At 49.6% G+C, this 14,749-nt stretch overlaps 1 protein-coding gene across 1 annotated transcript in view; it reads left to right on the top strand.

The window, feature by feature from the left end:
- The first annotated feature begins 3,784 nt into the window (after window positions 1-3,784).
- RTN1 (reticulon 1) overlaps window positions 3,785-14,749 on the top strand; it is a 97,878-nt gene continuing 86,913 nt past the window's right edge. The window contains exon 1 of the mRNA XM_082760848.1: window positions 3,785-4,120. Within this exon, the coding sequence (XP_082616974.1) occupies window positions 3,955-4,120 (166 nt within the window). The 5' untranslated portion in view covers window positions 3,785-3,954. The remainder of the gene's footprint in view (window positions 4,121-14,749) is intronic.

Below are 14,749 nucleotides of genomic sequence, written 5' to 3'. Positions count from 1 at the left end.
TCCAAACACGCCTGAAGCTCTTTCCTGGGCAGCTGTAGCAACGGGAAGAGCGCACAAAAAGGACCTTGAAGAGGCTGCCTGGCCCTGCCTCATCTCCAGAGCTCGTGGAGATGGAGAGAGAAGGTATGGAGACCTAAGGTCCGAGGGGCACCCCAGGGAGGATCGCTGTGCTGGAGCTGCACTGAAAGATGCAGGTGGCCTTTGGGGTGGCAACTCAGCGATTCAACCCAGGACAGCGCTGTGTACACTTCTTGGTTTGCCTGGAGGACAGGCTATGGGACATGTGTGGAACCCGGGGGGCCTGCAGGGCAGACGATTGAATTTAAAACCAGATGTTAGGTGCTGCAGTGCTGGCATCTTTCTGTGGGGCAGTGAGAGGTTGTTTTATTTATCTTTGTTTTCCTGCTTTTATCAGAAGCCTCTTTTCTTTCTCGTGTTGCTTTTCCTAATTGATTTATTCTAAAACCTCAAGAATAAATCCTGAAAGAAGAGAAGGTTATTTTTAATATCACTAAATCAGTTGATATACTCTGCCAGGTCCCGTCCTCTTTGCTGGTAATGTTACATCTGGGGCCAAAAACCCCCTCGAGGCTCAAAGTCGCTTTGGCCCAGCAGCATACGTCAGCCCCAGAGCCCAAAGGACTCTAATGGAAAGAGAAGCAATTTGTGTGTATGTGTTTGCAGACTTTGTGCCTTCAAAGACTTACAACGTCCACAGGGAAGAGTGAGAGAACTAAATACCAATGAGCAGAGAGAGATGAGCCCTGCACAAGTCTCTTTTCAACACCGTACACACAAACCACCAGGAGCTTTCGTAAATTCATTGAAAACAGAAAGAAATCAGCTTTGGTCCTTTGTGCCAACTATTACTTAAACTCACACCTCTGTTAAGCAGGCGTTTGATTAAATCTTCATGCAGCCTGACCTTCCTGGGGGGATTTTAAAAAAGTCTTTAAAATCTCTCATGACTTAACCTTACACACCACAGCCCAAGTTGTGTTGATTTCCAAGTGTTTTGTTCAAGCACGCAAAATGGATCAATCAAGCTTTCGGAGTATCTCTTCAGTTGTTTCTGTTATTATTTTTTTTAATTCATTCAATTTTGCTGTCACAAATGTAAGTACCACACCTGCAGCAGTCAGCAGGAGCCCAGGATTTGTACCCAGGCTTTGAAATGGGACTCGTAGCTCCCCACCCAATATAAGGAGCAGGGCTGATGATATTGCAGGAGACTGTTCCAGGTCACCTGGGATGTACAGGATGTGGTGAAATGAAGTCCTGGGTTACTCTCCCATTGGGATCCCTGAAGCAATTGTGCTTTATTTAGGCACTTGTCCCTCCTTGTCCCCACTTGTCTTCAATAAGCAGGGGACACAGACCGCATGCTCCTCCCTCCACATCTCCTACTTAGTGACACTGTGTTCATGCCAGCAACCCTCAGCTCACCATAACCTTTTTGGTCTGTAGGAATGAATAACTCCTAGGGTGTGCACACGTTTCTGATGATGCTGCATTATCAGAAGACCTCTGTGATCGCAGATTGCTCACACAGCAAAGCTGTCAGGGGCCTGGCCTTCTCCTCAGCCCTCCAGCCCATCACCAGCTCCTGCACACAGCATCGCAGGGCCACCCCAGAGAGTGAAGGATATAAAAGAAAACTGGAGAGTTATAAAGAACATGTATTAAGCTCTCCAGGAAGACATATTTCTGAGTACATCCTGCATATCATTACCATTATTAATAGCAACTTGGAAATTGCCAGGATCTTGCCAGAATCATAATCAGACAGTGCACCATGCATGATGCATGCCAAGGGGGGGACAATGGATGAGTTAAATTTGTCTCCATTGCTCATGTGGTGAGCTCTAGATGTGGGATTTGGCAGTGAGAACACGATGACTAAAATCATGCTACCAAACTGGAGCAAACACCACCTCATCCTGACAAAAACAAATAAAGAAAATCCCGTGAGCCGGCGCACGTAAGACGACTGGAGCACACAGGAGGGACGTGTTTTCACCATCGTTCCCCGAAGATGTTGGGACTGATAAATGCTTCCTGGGTGAGGTACAAATGAGTCAGCCTTCACAACGAGGGGTTCAGAGGAGCTGCACGGAAGGCGCTGGTGGGAGTCAGGATATTGCTGAGCGCTGCGGGAACGCAGACAAGTTAAGCTCTCCGTGTCTTGCAGATACACAAAGATCTGCTGCATCCAGAAATCGGAGCTGGGAGCAAAGATGCATTTTCTGTCTCAGGTGGCTTTGGAGAATGGATTAGCTGGAACTAGATGTAAAAATTAATTGGTAGACTCTGCTGTGTGACATAGACTTCTGTAAATGCTTTTACAAAGCAGGGACTCAGTAGGAGGGTCACTGATAGCCTTTACCCTCTGGACAGCCACCTTTCAGCCAAGTGGTTGGGAGTCATTTCTTTCTTCTAGCCCAAGTGGCATCACATGTCGTGTTAAGGCAGGAGCTGCCCTGAAATTAAAAGACCTGTACAACAACTGCTGATCTAGAAAGAGCAGCAAAGCAGAGCAAAGGGAGAAGTGGGTTTGATGCTGTTTCTTTTCAGTAACTGATCAGGCTAGGGAGCTCAAAACGAGGTGGTTACATTCACATGGTCTGTTGAGGTCTGCCCCAAATGCTGGCAGCTGTCAAGTCGACAGTAGCTGCACGCTAAGAGCCGTACTGTGGAGCCCCAGCCTGAAGAAATCTTGTTGTTTGCAACCACACTCGCCACTCAGAGCTTGAGAGCACACAGTTTGTCTGAATTCACAGCAGTCACTTGACTCCCACCGTGATTTTGCTAAATCTTGAGCACGTTGCTCGTGCTGGCACCTTGGTGCTTTGGTTCCAAACCTCCCCAAAGACCCCCCTGTGCCTGGTCAACACCACCGTGCTGAGGAGCTGGTCTCTGAAGGACCCTGGGGAGCTGGCACTGAATGGCACCGACTCAGGTGGCAGCAGGATGGCTCCTGGGAATAGGTCCTGGAGTCGGGAGAAGAGGGGAGATTCCTTAGGAAGGCAGCACAGATGGAAATGCCGGAGCTAATGGCTCTTGGTCTTGCAGTATGGGCTTACCCCTCTGCGTGGGGAGAGTAGAAATGTATTAAGTTTTCAAACCCAGGGGTGAGCATGGCTTCCTGAAGTTGGGGAGCAAAAGTGCCTGGGGATGCCGTGACATTAAGATCACAGAAGGAGATGCAACAAACGAAGAGCCAGACTGGGGCGAAATCTTCGGGCTGGGGCAGTTGCCCTCCGCTCCGCAGCGCGACTTGCTGCACAGCGAGACAGATCCTGGGGCAGCAAGACCTGAAGGCAGCAAGACCTCAAATTCCTCTTCCTCTGACCTCTGGTCACAGCCCCTAACCCCTGCCCCTCTCACTCGGTGGCGGGTCCCACCACCTCTGCTGGCTCCTGCGAGTCAGTAAGCAACAAAATACAACACAGAAAAAAAAACCAACAAGAGACACCCAGACACCCACCACGAGTTTGTTTTGCCAGGTGCCGCGTTTCGATGCGTGGGATGCTGGAGAGGGGAGAGAGGAGAGGAGGGAAGGAAAAGGGGAAAGGGAAAAGGGGAAAAGGGAAAGGGGAGAGGGGCTGGGGCACTTCATCCCCGCCGGCCGCCCCCCCAGCCGAAGCGGTTAACAGGAGAGCAGCAGCGGGGCTGCCCTGTGCTGTGCCAGCCACAGGGTGACGCAGGGGCTGGAAGGCTGCTCCGATCCGAGCCATTTCCACCTGCGTAATCCGCCGGGGGAGCGCCAGCAGCAGCAGCGGCACCGCCACCACCCGCACCGGCTCCGGCATCACCGGTCTCCGGCTCCCCTCCGGGCTGCCAGATCCCCCGGCCACCTTCTTCGGCTTCTCCTTTCCTCCTCCTCCTCCTCCTCCTCCTCTTCCTCCTCCCCGGGCCGATCGGCGGATCGCAGCGGCCGCCTGGGCACGGAGCATGGCAGCCCCCCCGGACCCCCGGGACCTGCCGCTGCCGGCCGCGGGGCTGCGCTGGGCTGCGGCCGGGCCGGAGCGGGATGGGGCCGGGGCTCGGCAGGGGGAGCCGCTGGCTTTTGGGACCGCCAGGGACCAGCCGCCAGTCGCCATGGAGACCGCAGCCCCAGGTAAAATAAGGGAGGTGGGGGGGGGGGGGAATCGGGAAAAGGGGTCCTGGGTGCAGCATCCCCAGCGGGGCTCGTCCCCGGTGCTTCCCCCGCTCGGCTCCCAGCCCGGAGGTGTCACTGCGAGGGAGGGAGAGGGGGAATAAGGAGCAACCGCGGCCTTTGCAAATAATGATGGGTGCTGAGCCGGGGGAGCTGGGGCTCAGGACCAAGTTCCCTAAAGCTCTGTGCAGTTTGCTGGGCGTGCAGAGCCTGCACTCCGAAGGGCGTTTGGTTGCAGCCTGGCACTGGGGCTCTGTCCTCATTTGGCGCACACCTGTGCACAGCTGGAGCGGCACACTGCGGAGTTACTTCGGATAGCCCCCAAATCCCCGCGTGGCCCCGTCTGTTACCCTGGCGTGCAGATTCAGTGGAGTGCCTGTTTTGAAGCGCTGCTGTATTTTCTGCATGCTGTTGAGAAGTAATCCCTTTAATCACGGATGTTTTGGTTGCTGGGTTTTCTTCCTTTAGCTTTTCGGGCGAACTGAAGGTGCGTTTAGTTGAGGTAGGCTGTGTGGGTTCATGGATTTTGCAGCTTACTTTCGGGCAGTATTTGATCTCCCTTGCTTCAGGGTTTGTTTCCTTAGTGGGTGTGTTAACAGCAGGTGCATCTCTCTTTATGAAACCCACAAGGCTTCAGCTTCCAGTAGGTCCAGGTAGAAATATGAGGGGGAAAGTGGCTCTGTTTCCTTCTTGGTGACACTTGCCCACTTGCTTTCCCTCTACTGCCCATCTGGGAAGCCAAATGAGCAAATAACCCAGCCCCTGGGAAGCCAATGGATCCCACCTAGATTCCTCTTCCCTGGGAAGGAGCCGTTTCCATTATGCAACCTGACAGCATTAAACTTGCGTTAAGTTGAGGGTCAGGGCTCGGGACGGGAATCAGCCCGTGTTATGCAATAGCTGCAGGAGCATTAGGAACTGCGTTTTTGGGCTGAGTCCTTCCTAATCCCCCTCAGTCAATCAGCACAAAGAGTAGCTGGCCAGAAACATCCGAGCCTGCGTGGCTCCGTACATTATTCCACTGATACCCGTCTGTATTTTTTTTTTTTTCTCTCCAGGATTTGACTGTGCGTCTGTGCGCGCGCGTGCTCTCGCCATGGATGTTTCCCTGGTGCTTTTCTGTTTGCTCGCTGCCGCCGAGTTCAGTAGTACAATGGGATCTAAAGCCCATCGGCTGGTGTGGGAAACGGTTTGCTCCTGTTTTCTAGCTCCGGGCAGGCAGCAAATCTGCTGCTGTGCCACTCGTTTGCGGATCCGAGCACGAGTTCACGGCTGTGAAACGTGACTTTGGGCTGGAGAGGGAGGCAGATGGCTCGCGTCGGTGCAGGGCGGGTGTGTGTGGAGCAGGGCAGCACCGGGGTCCCTAGGTAGGGTCGCCCCGACGGCGTAATGACAGGAAGAAGGGGGAAGAGATCTCAGGAGCTTTTGTTGTTTGCTGATGGGTAAAAATATGGCCATGCTGGATCTCAGCATGCAGAACAAAGAGGGGTGGTCTCTCAACTAGTGTAAATGCCCAGTAAGTTGAAGGGCTGTGCTACTGCATGCATGGAATGAAGGCTGCTGCAGGCTTAGCCTCGCCGGTGGGTTCAGGCTCACGGAAGGCAGAACAGAAAGAATGAGAAGAAAAGAAAGAAAGAAAAAAGGAAGAAAACAACAAAGAAAGAAAAGGAAAAAAAAAAAAAAGAAAGAAAGTGTTTTGCTTTTGGAATCATCTGCAAGGGGACTTCAGATGTGTTTGTTTGCATGTGTCAAACGGCGGCAAGGCAGCGACGAAGTGAGCAATACAGACCTCTGCCGATTTTTAATAGCAGACTGTCTGATCAGCAGCATCCTGAGCCTGGCAATACGTTAGAATCACAGAACAGAATGTTTTACATGTTTTCCATTTTGTTTTACCTGTTTAATAGATAGCTGCTGTGTGTGTGAGTGCCTACCCAGCCGTGCCAGCCGGAGCAGCATCCCGACCAGTGAAGCCCTGCGCACGCAGGCTCTATTTGTGGCTGCAGCACCTGCATTTCTGTGCCACTACCTACACAGCTCCAGCTGCCCTCTCCCTTCACAGGGGAAGTAAAGCGTTTCCCTGCTCTTTCTGTGGGACTAAATGTTCTCAAGTTGCTGAGTAAGAGGTCTGTCATACTGCTGAATATGTAAAACTGTCAAGTGTGTCAGAAAATTCCTTAATTTTCGTGCTTAGAGAGTATTCCTGCATGCTGCAAAGCTGTAGGATGGATGCAGTGAGGGATACCAGCCTGCAGCAAATCCCATAAACTTACAGCTCTCCCTATATAATGGGGCACCTGGGGACACTTTAGACAAGGAGGGAGGCATCCAAACAAGAGCAAACTGATCCATCTGTTTTCCAGGTAGCTCCCTGACACATCCCATATCTTCCTTTACAGCTCTCAGACAAATCCTTTCTGTGGGAAGCAGTTGTGCTCTTTGAGGCGAGAGCAGGGTCTGGAGACTGCGAGATTCTCCCAGCATGAAAATAAATGATGGGAATTTACACACAACATGCACAGAAGTTTTCTTACACGACCTAAAAATTTGCAAACTTTCCCTGATCTGGGCTTTTGTTGTAAGTTTGAAAACCGGCCAGGGATTGTTGAAAGGTTCAGGAATATTTTCAAGCTGGCCTTGGGCCCGGCTTTGAGCCAAACTGGCTTCATGTCAAAACCTTGCGAGTGGTTTCTGAATGATGAAAAGCAATGGATTTCGCTGCCTGTTCTTTGGATCAACCCAAATCAGCAGTGGTTGGGATTGCAGAAAAAAAAAAAATCCCACAAGGAGTGGAAAGCTCGGAGATTTCTGAAACAAAGCCACGGTAATAAGGAGCTCCAGATCCCACATCTGCTCCTCCTCCAGCAACATACATCGACTCCGGTAGCTTCTGGGCAGGGGCAAAGCAGAGTTCCTCTTGCTTTTATTCTTGGCCCCTAGGTTTTGCTGAAAACGTTTCACTCCCTCAGCCTGCTCCTTCCCAAAGATGAATTTGGTTCGGGGTGAGAGGAGCTTGCAGGCAGCTCTTGCAAGGCCCGGCTGAAAGGCTGGTGAGCAGTTGTGTGGTGGGGAAGAGAGCCCCATGTCACCCAACACACCATCTGGTCGCAGATTGTGTTATTTGTTTTTATACATCAACAGTGATTAAAATTCCTTGAAAGGCATTATTTCCAAAAATATTACACAGGCTAGCAGGCATTTCCCAGAATAAATAAACGCGGTTTCCTTTAGAGAAATGGCAGAAGGTAAGAACGGGCTCTACCTCCGTGGTGCAGGTGTGGTTAGGGGGAAAAAAGAGGGAAAAGAGGAGCTCATCCACGTGGTGATTCCTGTGGTAGGATCCAGGAAGGTGGCCACAGCCTTGTGCTCTGGTGGATACCTGCCGGGTGACTTACAGGAGGGGTGGTGTGTCCCTTCATCCTTGTAGAAAAGATATTTCTAAAAAACGTTTCCATTTTACATGCTTTATAGGGCAGAATGTTGAAAACACGTGCCAGGTACCCAGACATCACCGTGGGCTGGGCCACCAAAACACCGTGCCAGAGAGGGCCTGCAGTGAGGTGCTCCTAGCACAAGCCTGTGTTCATGCTGATATCTTTCACCTCTGTATCTTTCTTTCCAGCTACTGGAGAGAGTGAGCTACTGGTGGCTTTACTCCTCGGCATGAAGGAGGTTTTGGGTGGTTTTCAGGCAGCCTGAGAGCCCTCTTGTGCACCTGGGTGGAGAGGAGCGGGCATGAATGTGAGCGTCCTCACTTTTTGGGTTAGGCACCAGCACTTCTCAGGGATGTCAGAGCACAACCAAACGCAGCACGTTACCAAAACCACCTGGCTCAGCTGCTCTTTGTGGCCTTCCCACCCCTTTCCAAGTATTGCGTTAACAAGAGCTCCCCCTCCCTAAGCATCCATGGCAAAATACTGTTCAAGGCCGTTTGCGCTGTAAAGGCTGAAATCCCAAACTGTATTTTATTATTATTATTATTATTTTATTTTTAAAGTTGTTGGAGAAAGACTTTTTGATCTTCACTGACCTAAGCATACGCCACAGGGGAGTCTAAGCCATTGTTCATAAACACATCCACAACTGCCAGGCAGTCGTACTCACATTTAGCCAACTGAGGCCAGGTTTAATCTCACTTTGGGAGAATATAGATCTACAACAATTTTAATAGTGACTTTTTTAGCCCTTCCTGATGTAGAGAATTGAATTTGTTGTTTTTTACTCCATTCCCTGGACTGGGCCCTCAAGACCTCCAAAATACTGCTGGAGTGAGGGTGACGGAGATCATTTGGTGGAGGCTCTCCCTGGCGTTGTATGAGTGAGTGCAGATTGTGCAGAGATGGACAGAAACACAGCGGATTTCTCCTTGGACCCTTCTGTTCCTGTAATTCTCATAAAGCTTGACAGAGGGGCCATTCTGTCCCAGTCATCTAGAAAAAAAATCCTTTGGAAGTGACATCTTTCATCAGCACGTGGGTAAAGTGGGAGCAATGGCTCCTGTTGGGCTCCTCCAGCAAGAGCTCTGCTTCTGGGGGTTAAAAGTGCTCTTGGAGGAGCACAAAATCTTGCTTACAGTCCATGGAGTGATATAGTTCTGAAATCCTTGCAGATCAAAACGCAGCTGTCCTTGGCTGTTCCCTGCAGGGATGCAGGTGACTCCGTCCCCCTTTGACCCCGCGCCGACGGATTTCATTCAGCCTTCGGGGCTGCAGACGGGTGGAGGAAGAGGATGAGGTGGATGAAAGAGAGAAGTAGCACTGGGGAGGGTGACTCACCTGCCGTCTTCTATTCTTCGTCACTCGGTAATGAAATGTTTTATTTATAGGCAAGGACAGAGGAGGAAGGTTGAGCGGCGCTGTGGATGTTCCCGTTGGGTTTCGCGTGTTGCAGCAGCTCCTGGGCTGCGTGGTTCAGCGTGTCCCATCGGCGTAAGGCTCCCGGGAGGCACATCTGCCTCCTTTTTGTCTGCAGCTCTGCAAAGTGCCATTTGGTGCCACCTCTCACACCTCTGCAGTGGAGAAGGAGGCAAGAGCAGCGCCTGCCCTCGCTCTGCCTTTGTGACCACCTTGTGCTGCCTCTGGGCTCAGTCCTGGAAACCTTTGGGCAAACCCCCAAATGTCTTCTTGTCCTGTTCCCACAAACTGTCCCACAAGGGGACATCGACCCAACCGTGTGGCCTGGCCTGACCCCGCGATGCTCAGCACTGCTGCGTGGCTCTGCTTCAGGCCCTGATTATTTTGTGCGCGCGTTTTTTAGCTCAAAGCTCCCAAAATAGCTAAGGAGCTGTGCTAGGGTTTCACATCATTAACAGGGAATGGAGGTTTTTAAACGGGGGACGGACAAATTTGCCTCACTTGCCCTCCTGAGTAGCCTGTACCTCCAAAACAGGCCAGGAACTCACTGAGCCATTTTCATCCTTAGTGTAACATTTACGCCCTTCTGTCTGGTTTTCCTGTGGTGTTCTCTTGCCGCCAGATTGGAGATGCTTACAAAATTCCGGGGTTTCTTTGGTTGTGGTGTTGTTTTTCGAAAGAAAGCTGTCACTTGGCAAGCAGCGAGTAATGAAGCGTTGTTTGTAATTAGTTTTCTAATTCAGGGGAAGTAAATCTACGTGCTGCGGTAGGCTCAGCATGATTCAGCACTGAGGGACACATCCCACATTTTGTATTCGTGTTCCTGAAGACACGTCTGCTTTAAAGTCAGCCTGACCCTCTGAGAAACCCCACAGCTTTGCCAGTGAGGAGATTTTTGGCACTCATCTGCAGAACCAGACGTGAAATAGAGGGCACCACAATCGCCTGTTTCAGACCTCATTTCGATAAAGTATTTAAGGTTCTTATTTTATGAAACAGAAGCACATTCCTAACTGCTTCAAAAATTAGGGTGGTCTTCAGCATGTGCTTAAGGGTGAGCGTGTGTTTTGCTGAATTTAGGGATAAATGATGTAAGAGATACATCACGGCTAAATTGGCTTTATTACCCATTAGGCCAGACTGCTTCGGGTCACTTGTGTGTAAAATGGCTGCGTCAGCACTTACCTACCCCATTACTGCACCACGAAAATTAACGCTTACAGAAGACACTGAAATTTGGGGATGGAAATCATTCTAATGTTTGAGATGCTCACGCAGGTACCGCCGAGGACAGTGCCCAGGAGGCTGCTCGCCGTAGGACGAGCTTTCCGTGCCGGGGCAGCTCTGCAGTTCTGTCAGCTCCAGGCTTTGCTGTGCCACCCGGGTGCGTTCGCTTTTGCAGCTGTGCTGAATTTAGGTACTGTAGCCGATGTGGTGTCCGGAGTTTGAAAGACGTTGGAGGGCTTGTTAACCACAGCTGGTAAAAAGCAAATGTCTGGGGCAGCCTTGGCAGGCCGGGAACCTTCCCACTGCCAGCCCCCAGGGATCTTGTGTTGGTCTTGTCCCAGAGGGGATTTTCCATGCACATAGTGGTCGGTGTTTGGCTGCACACATGGGCACCCCTGGGTGAGCCCTGCAGTGCCCTGGGTCCCAAATGCAGCCCATGGAAGCCGTCCCCACCCCTTCAAAGCCACAAGTGCTCAAGATATAAACCTGACCAATGCCTTCCACCTAAACAGCCTAAAAATCCTCACCTTCGGCAGCCTCTGCAGCAGCTGTGTGCAGAGCAGGGCTGCGGGCAGCCTGAACCAGTGAAGTTTGAGCTGATTTCCTTCTGCTCAGCCATGCCTCTTGCACGCTGCTCCCCAAAGCACTCACAGGCACCGTTCAAGGATGGAGAGACTGCAATTACGGCTGGCAATCAAGGGAGTTTGACCATTTGCAAGCCCAGTCCTGCCCCCCAGCTTGGAGGTAGCAAGGCTGAAGGAAGAGGGATGGCTGCGCCACCACAGACAGCATTTTGCATGCCGGGGAGGTGAGGAGTCCCTCACCCCATAAGGATCCCGACACACGTGGCAGACTGCTGATGTACAGGGGGGCCTAAACTTCAGTAAGTCTTTATTAGGTCTTCCCCTTGATGTCCTTCATTGTGAGGCAAAAGAGATGCCCTTGCTGCTCATGTGCGTGGGGAATGTTTTGCAGTTCGGGGTATTTTCATTCCTGTTGACTTCAGCAACGAGGCGCAACACAGCAGGCTGGAAATCAGCCGTGCACTTCAGCTGAACTGCTCTATGTGCAGGTGCTGCTGTACGATATGCACTGCAGTTGTACAATTGTACCTATTTCACACTTACTGTAGGAAAAAGGGAAATGTATTCTCCCACCCTTTACAGAAATTTGCAAATTTGGTCCCAGATTTGCTCATTGTTTCCCAGTTCCCTGCTCTGGGTGAGGTTGTACCGTGTTGGTAAGTTTGCTGCTGCTTTTATTTTTTTTGTCCTTTTATAACAAAGGTTCCTATCTTTGGTAAACATCACTGACCAAGTGGATGCTCTGCAGTGGAATAGTGCTGTGCACTAACCTTTAATAGCAGGAGAGTTTCCTTCGGTGCGGGGTTAACCCAGAGCTGAGGTCGGTTCCTCTCTTCTGCAGCATTTGCAGTTCTTTAAAAAGTCATAATGCAGCATTCACATCGCTGCTGCTTCCTGTGTGCTCTAGCAAAAATACTGTTATGGTTGAATATAGAACTGATTTCTCAGGACTTCCTCGTTACCCTGAATGCCTGAGCATGTAATCTGTGATTCTCAGACTAATTAATTCATAGGAAGGGTGCTGAGCCTGCAGGAGAAGCTCCAAGAAGATGTGTGAGAGTCGGGAGAAGTCCCAGAGGAGTCAGCCTCCTCTGAAGACATTGTTTGTGAAAGAAAACAGGCTTCTGGAGCCTCCATGCTGTAGCTGTTTATCATGTTCACTAGTCAGAGGCCATTATATCAACATTTCTGGTAAGTGGCATCTCAGTTACAAGCCAGATAGCATTTTTACATAGCTGAAATATTTGGAGTGTATCTTTAGTAGGTGGTACAGAATTCACTACTTAAAGTTTCACGTGTGTTTAATGTGGGTACGGAGTGTGCAGGACTGAGCAGTCAAGCAAGCAAATCATTGTTTGCATGCACAAACGTGGAATCACCAAACCGGGTTATTTTTACATGGGTGAAGTAGGAATCTGCCTTTGAAAATGCACACTGTGCTCTGCTGATACCAGGAAATAAAGGGCTGGAAATCCTGAAATTTATTTTTATTTTTTGATAAATTCTCCACCTGGCAATAAATCTCCACACAAGAGATACATGGATCAAAATCATATTTAAAAAATAGCAAAATCTTAGCAATCAGTGTATGTATTTTCAAATTCTCCCCAAATCAATGAGTATGTTTTATACAATACGGCTTCCAGCAGCAGTCAGAAATGGACCATGTCTACCTTTGGTTTTATAGCAGGTTGTTTATTCCAAATACACCTAAATTATATCTTAAAAGGATTAATTCTGGCCTGTAGAGTTCTCTATTCTACTTCAGAATTGCAATGTCATGCACACTTTGTTGTTGTTTTTTTTTTTTCTTGCCTTAAAAAATAGCAGTGCAGATTAGGGCGGATCATTTGATTAGCTATCCCTGTAAAAGCCAGTTCCCATTTTGAGATTTTTTTTTTTTTTTTCTTCAAAGTCTGCCTGACATTAGCCTTTATAATTCAATTGCTGTGTTGGAGAAGTTCAGGTCAGAGCTAAGGAGACAGGCTCGGGGATTTACGCTGTGTAAAGTGTGTGCAATCTGCTTCCACTTTGAACATGGTAAACAGACCATGCATAATCCCTGCAATATTTAGTAGATCTGCCAGGCCATGAAGATGGCATTTGTAATATTCCTCTAGCTACATGCATTGTTACGTGGCTGTCCAGCCCTGCGCCATCCAAACTCTATTCAAAAGCAACCTGAGGAGGGGAGGGCCGAACAAAGCATAAGAAAATACCATTTCCCAGGAGGATGTTTTGGAGTTTGCGCTCCTTTTGCCTCCCTTCCCTCTCTGCTGTTGCTTTTGAACGAATCGTTCTTCTAACCTACTTTAAAGCGAGCATCTAGCATGCTGGATGTTTTGCAGATGAATCATACAGTGCCATGCACTTATGCATATCTGCTGTGCAAGTACATTGTCAGCTTGTATTTGGTAACCTACCAGCAAACAAGGGTGTTTTTTTTTTTTTTTTTTTTTTTTTTTTTTTTATTTCCTGGAAGCTTGGGGTACTAGCGGCGCTCTCCAAACGAGGATAATGCAACCACTGTTAATAAATCAAGCCGGGTCTGAGGATGTTTCACCACTTTCACTGCCTCCCTGATTAGCATTATCCTCAGAGGTATAAATTAAAGGGGAAAATGTATAATCTGGGAAGCTTTCCAGCATCATCTTTGAAAATGTGAGCTCAGTGCTTCGCCGAGGTTTCTTTGGTGGAGGAATGCTAATAGCGATGCTGAAGCTGTGTGCTGATTGCACCCTAAAGAGCAGGAAGACGCACAGAACGGCTTCCTTTCTCTTTCCTTTGTCATCAAGATAATTTCTAACGCTGTCTGCACAGGATGAATCTCGAACCGTTTCTCTGCAGTTCTGTGAGCTGGTCCCAGACGTACCGTTTCGGTCTCTCCTTTTCTACTACTTGTTCTCTTATTCTGACAGCCTCATGAAATATGTTACGTGTTTTCTCATCTCAGCCTGCAGATAATTGCTTTCAGCTGCGAGCAGCGAGTGGCCACGGTCCCTTTGCTCCATTGGTCAGAGCCTGGGCTTCAGCAACGAGGTTTTCGGGAATTTCGTCTGGCTTTGCTGTGATCTTCTGTGGGCAGTTCCTACGAGGTGGCATCATGGCCAGGTGGTAACTCACGGTGCTGCCCTGCCCACCGAAGGGAGGAGAAGCGTGCTGCAGAATGTGCTGATCTGCAAAAAAAATATTTCACAGGGAGGGTTTGATTCGAGCAATGTTCCAGCTGTTCTGAGTGGGCAGAAAAGGGATTTTGCAGCATATCAGCAACGGCTTGGAAATGGAAATGGAAGTGCCACTTCTTCCAGCACTTTCACAGCAGTCGGTTTTCCCCTTCCCCTCCCCATATCCCACTTGCTATTTACTGGAGCTGGCGGCTTAGCAGGACTGGAGCACTTGGAGCTTTGCTTTGTAACATCTGTGTTTCTATTTGCTTTCCCTCTGCCAGCTCTCTGCCAACATCATCCTTTGCTTTCCAAGAGATGGTGAAAAGCACAGGCTGGAAGACTGAGCTAGTGTTCCTCCTCTTGTGGCTGGGGGAGGCGTGAGGAAGAGGACACCGTTACTGGGATCTTGCCAGCGGGACAGCTGATGCATGGTGTGGTGAAGGGCTTACAAATAGCCCCCAGAAACAGCATCTGGAGTAGATGAGGCTCAGCTGAGGACCAGGGAGCGCCAGGCTGCTCCAAAGGGGTCTCGGCTTCATCATCAGTGCTTCGGGTTGTGGGGCCCCTCAGGTTGAGGCTGCAGAAAGTCATTCCTCTCTCCTGAAAAATGTAGGGCAGCTATTTTTACTTAGGTGCGTGAAGGTAGGGATTTATTTTTTTTTCTCTGCCTGTTTTTCACTCTTAAATTCTTGCTAAGGATTCTTAGTTACATTTTGCAAAAGCATTCACCCTTGCAGCTGAACAACACAGAGAGAATCC

Source organism: Aythya marila (genome assembly GCF_965140915.1).
Source record: "Aythya marila genome assembly, chromosome: 5".
Classification (NCBI taxonomy): Eukaryota; Metazoa; Chordata; class Aves; order Anseriformes; family Anatidae; genus Aythya; species Aythya marila.
This window is presented reverse-complemented; position numbering and strand designations above follow the sequence as displayed.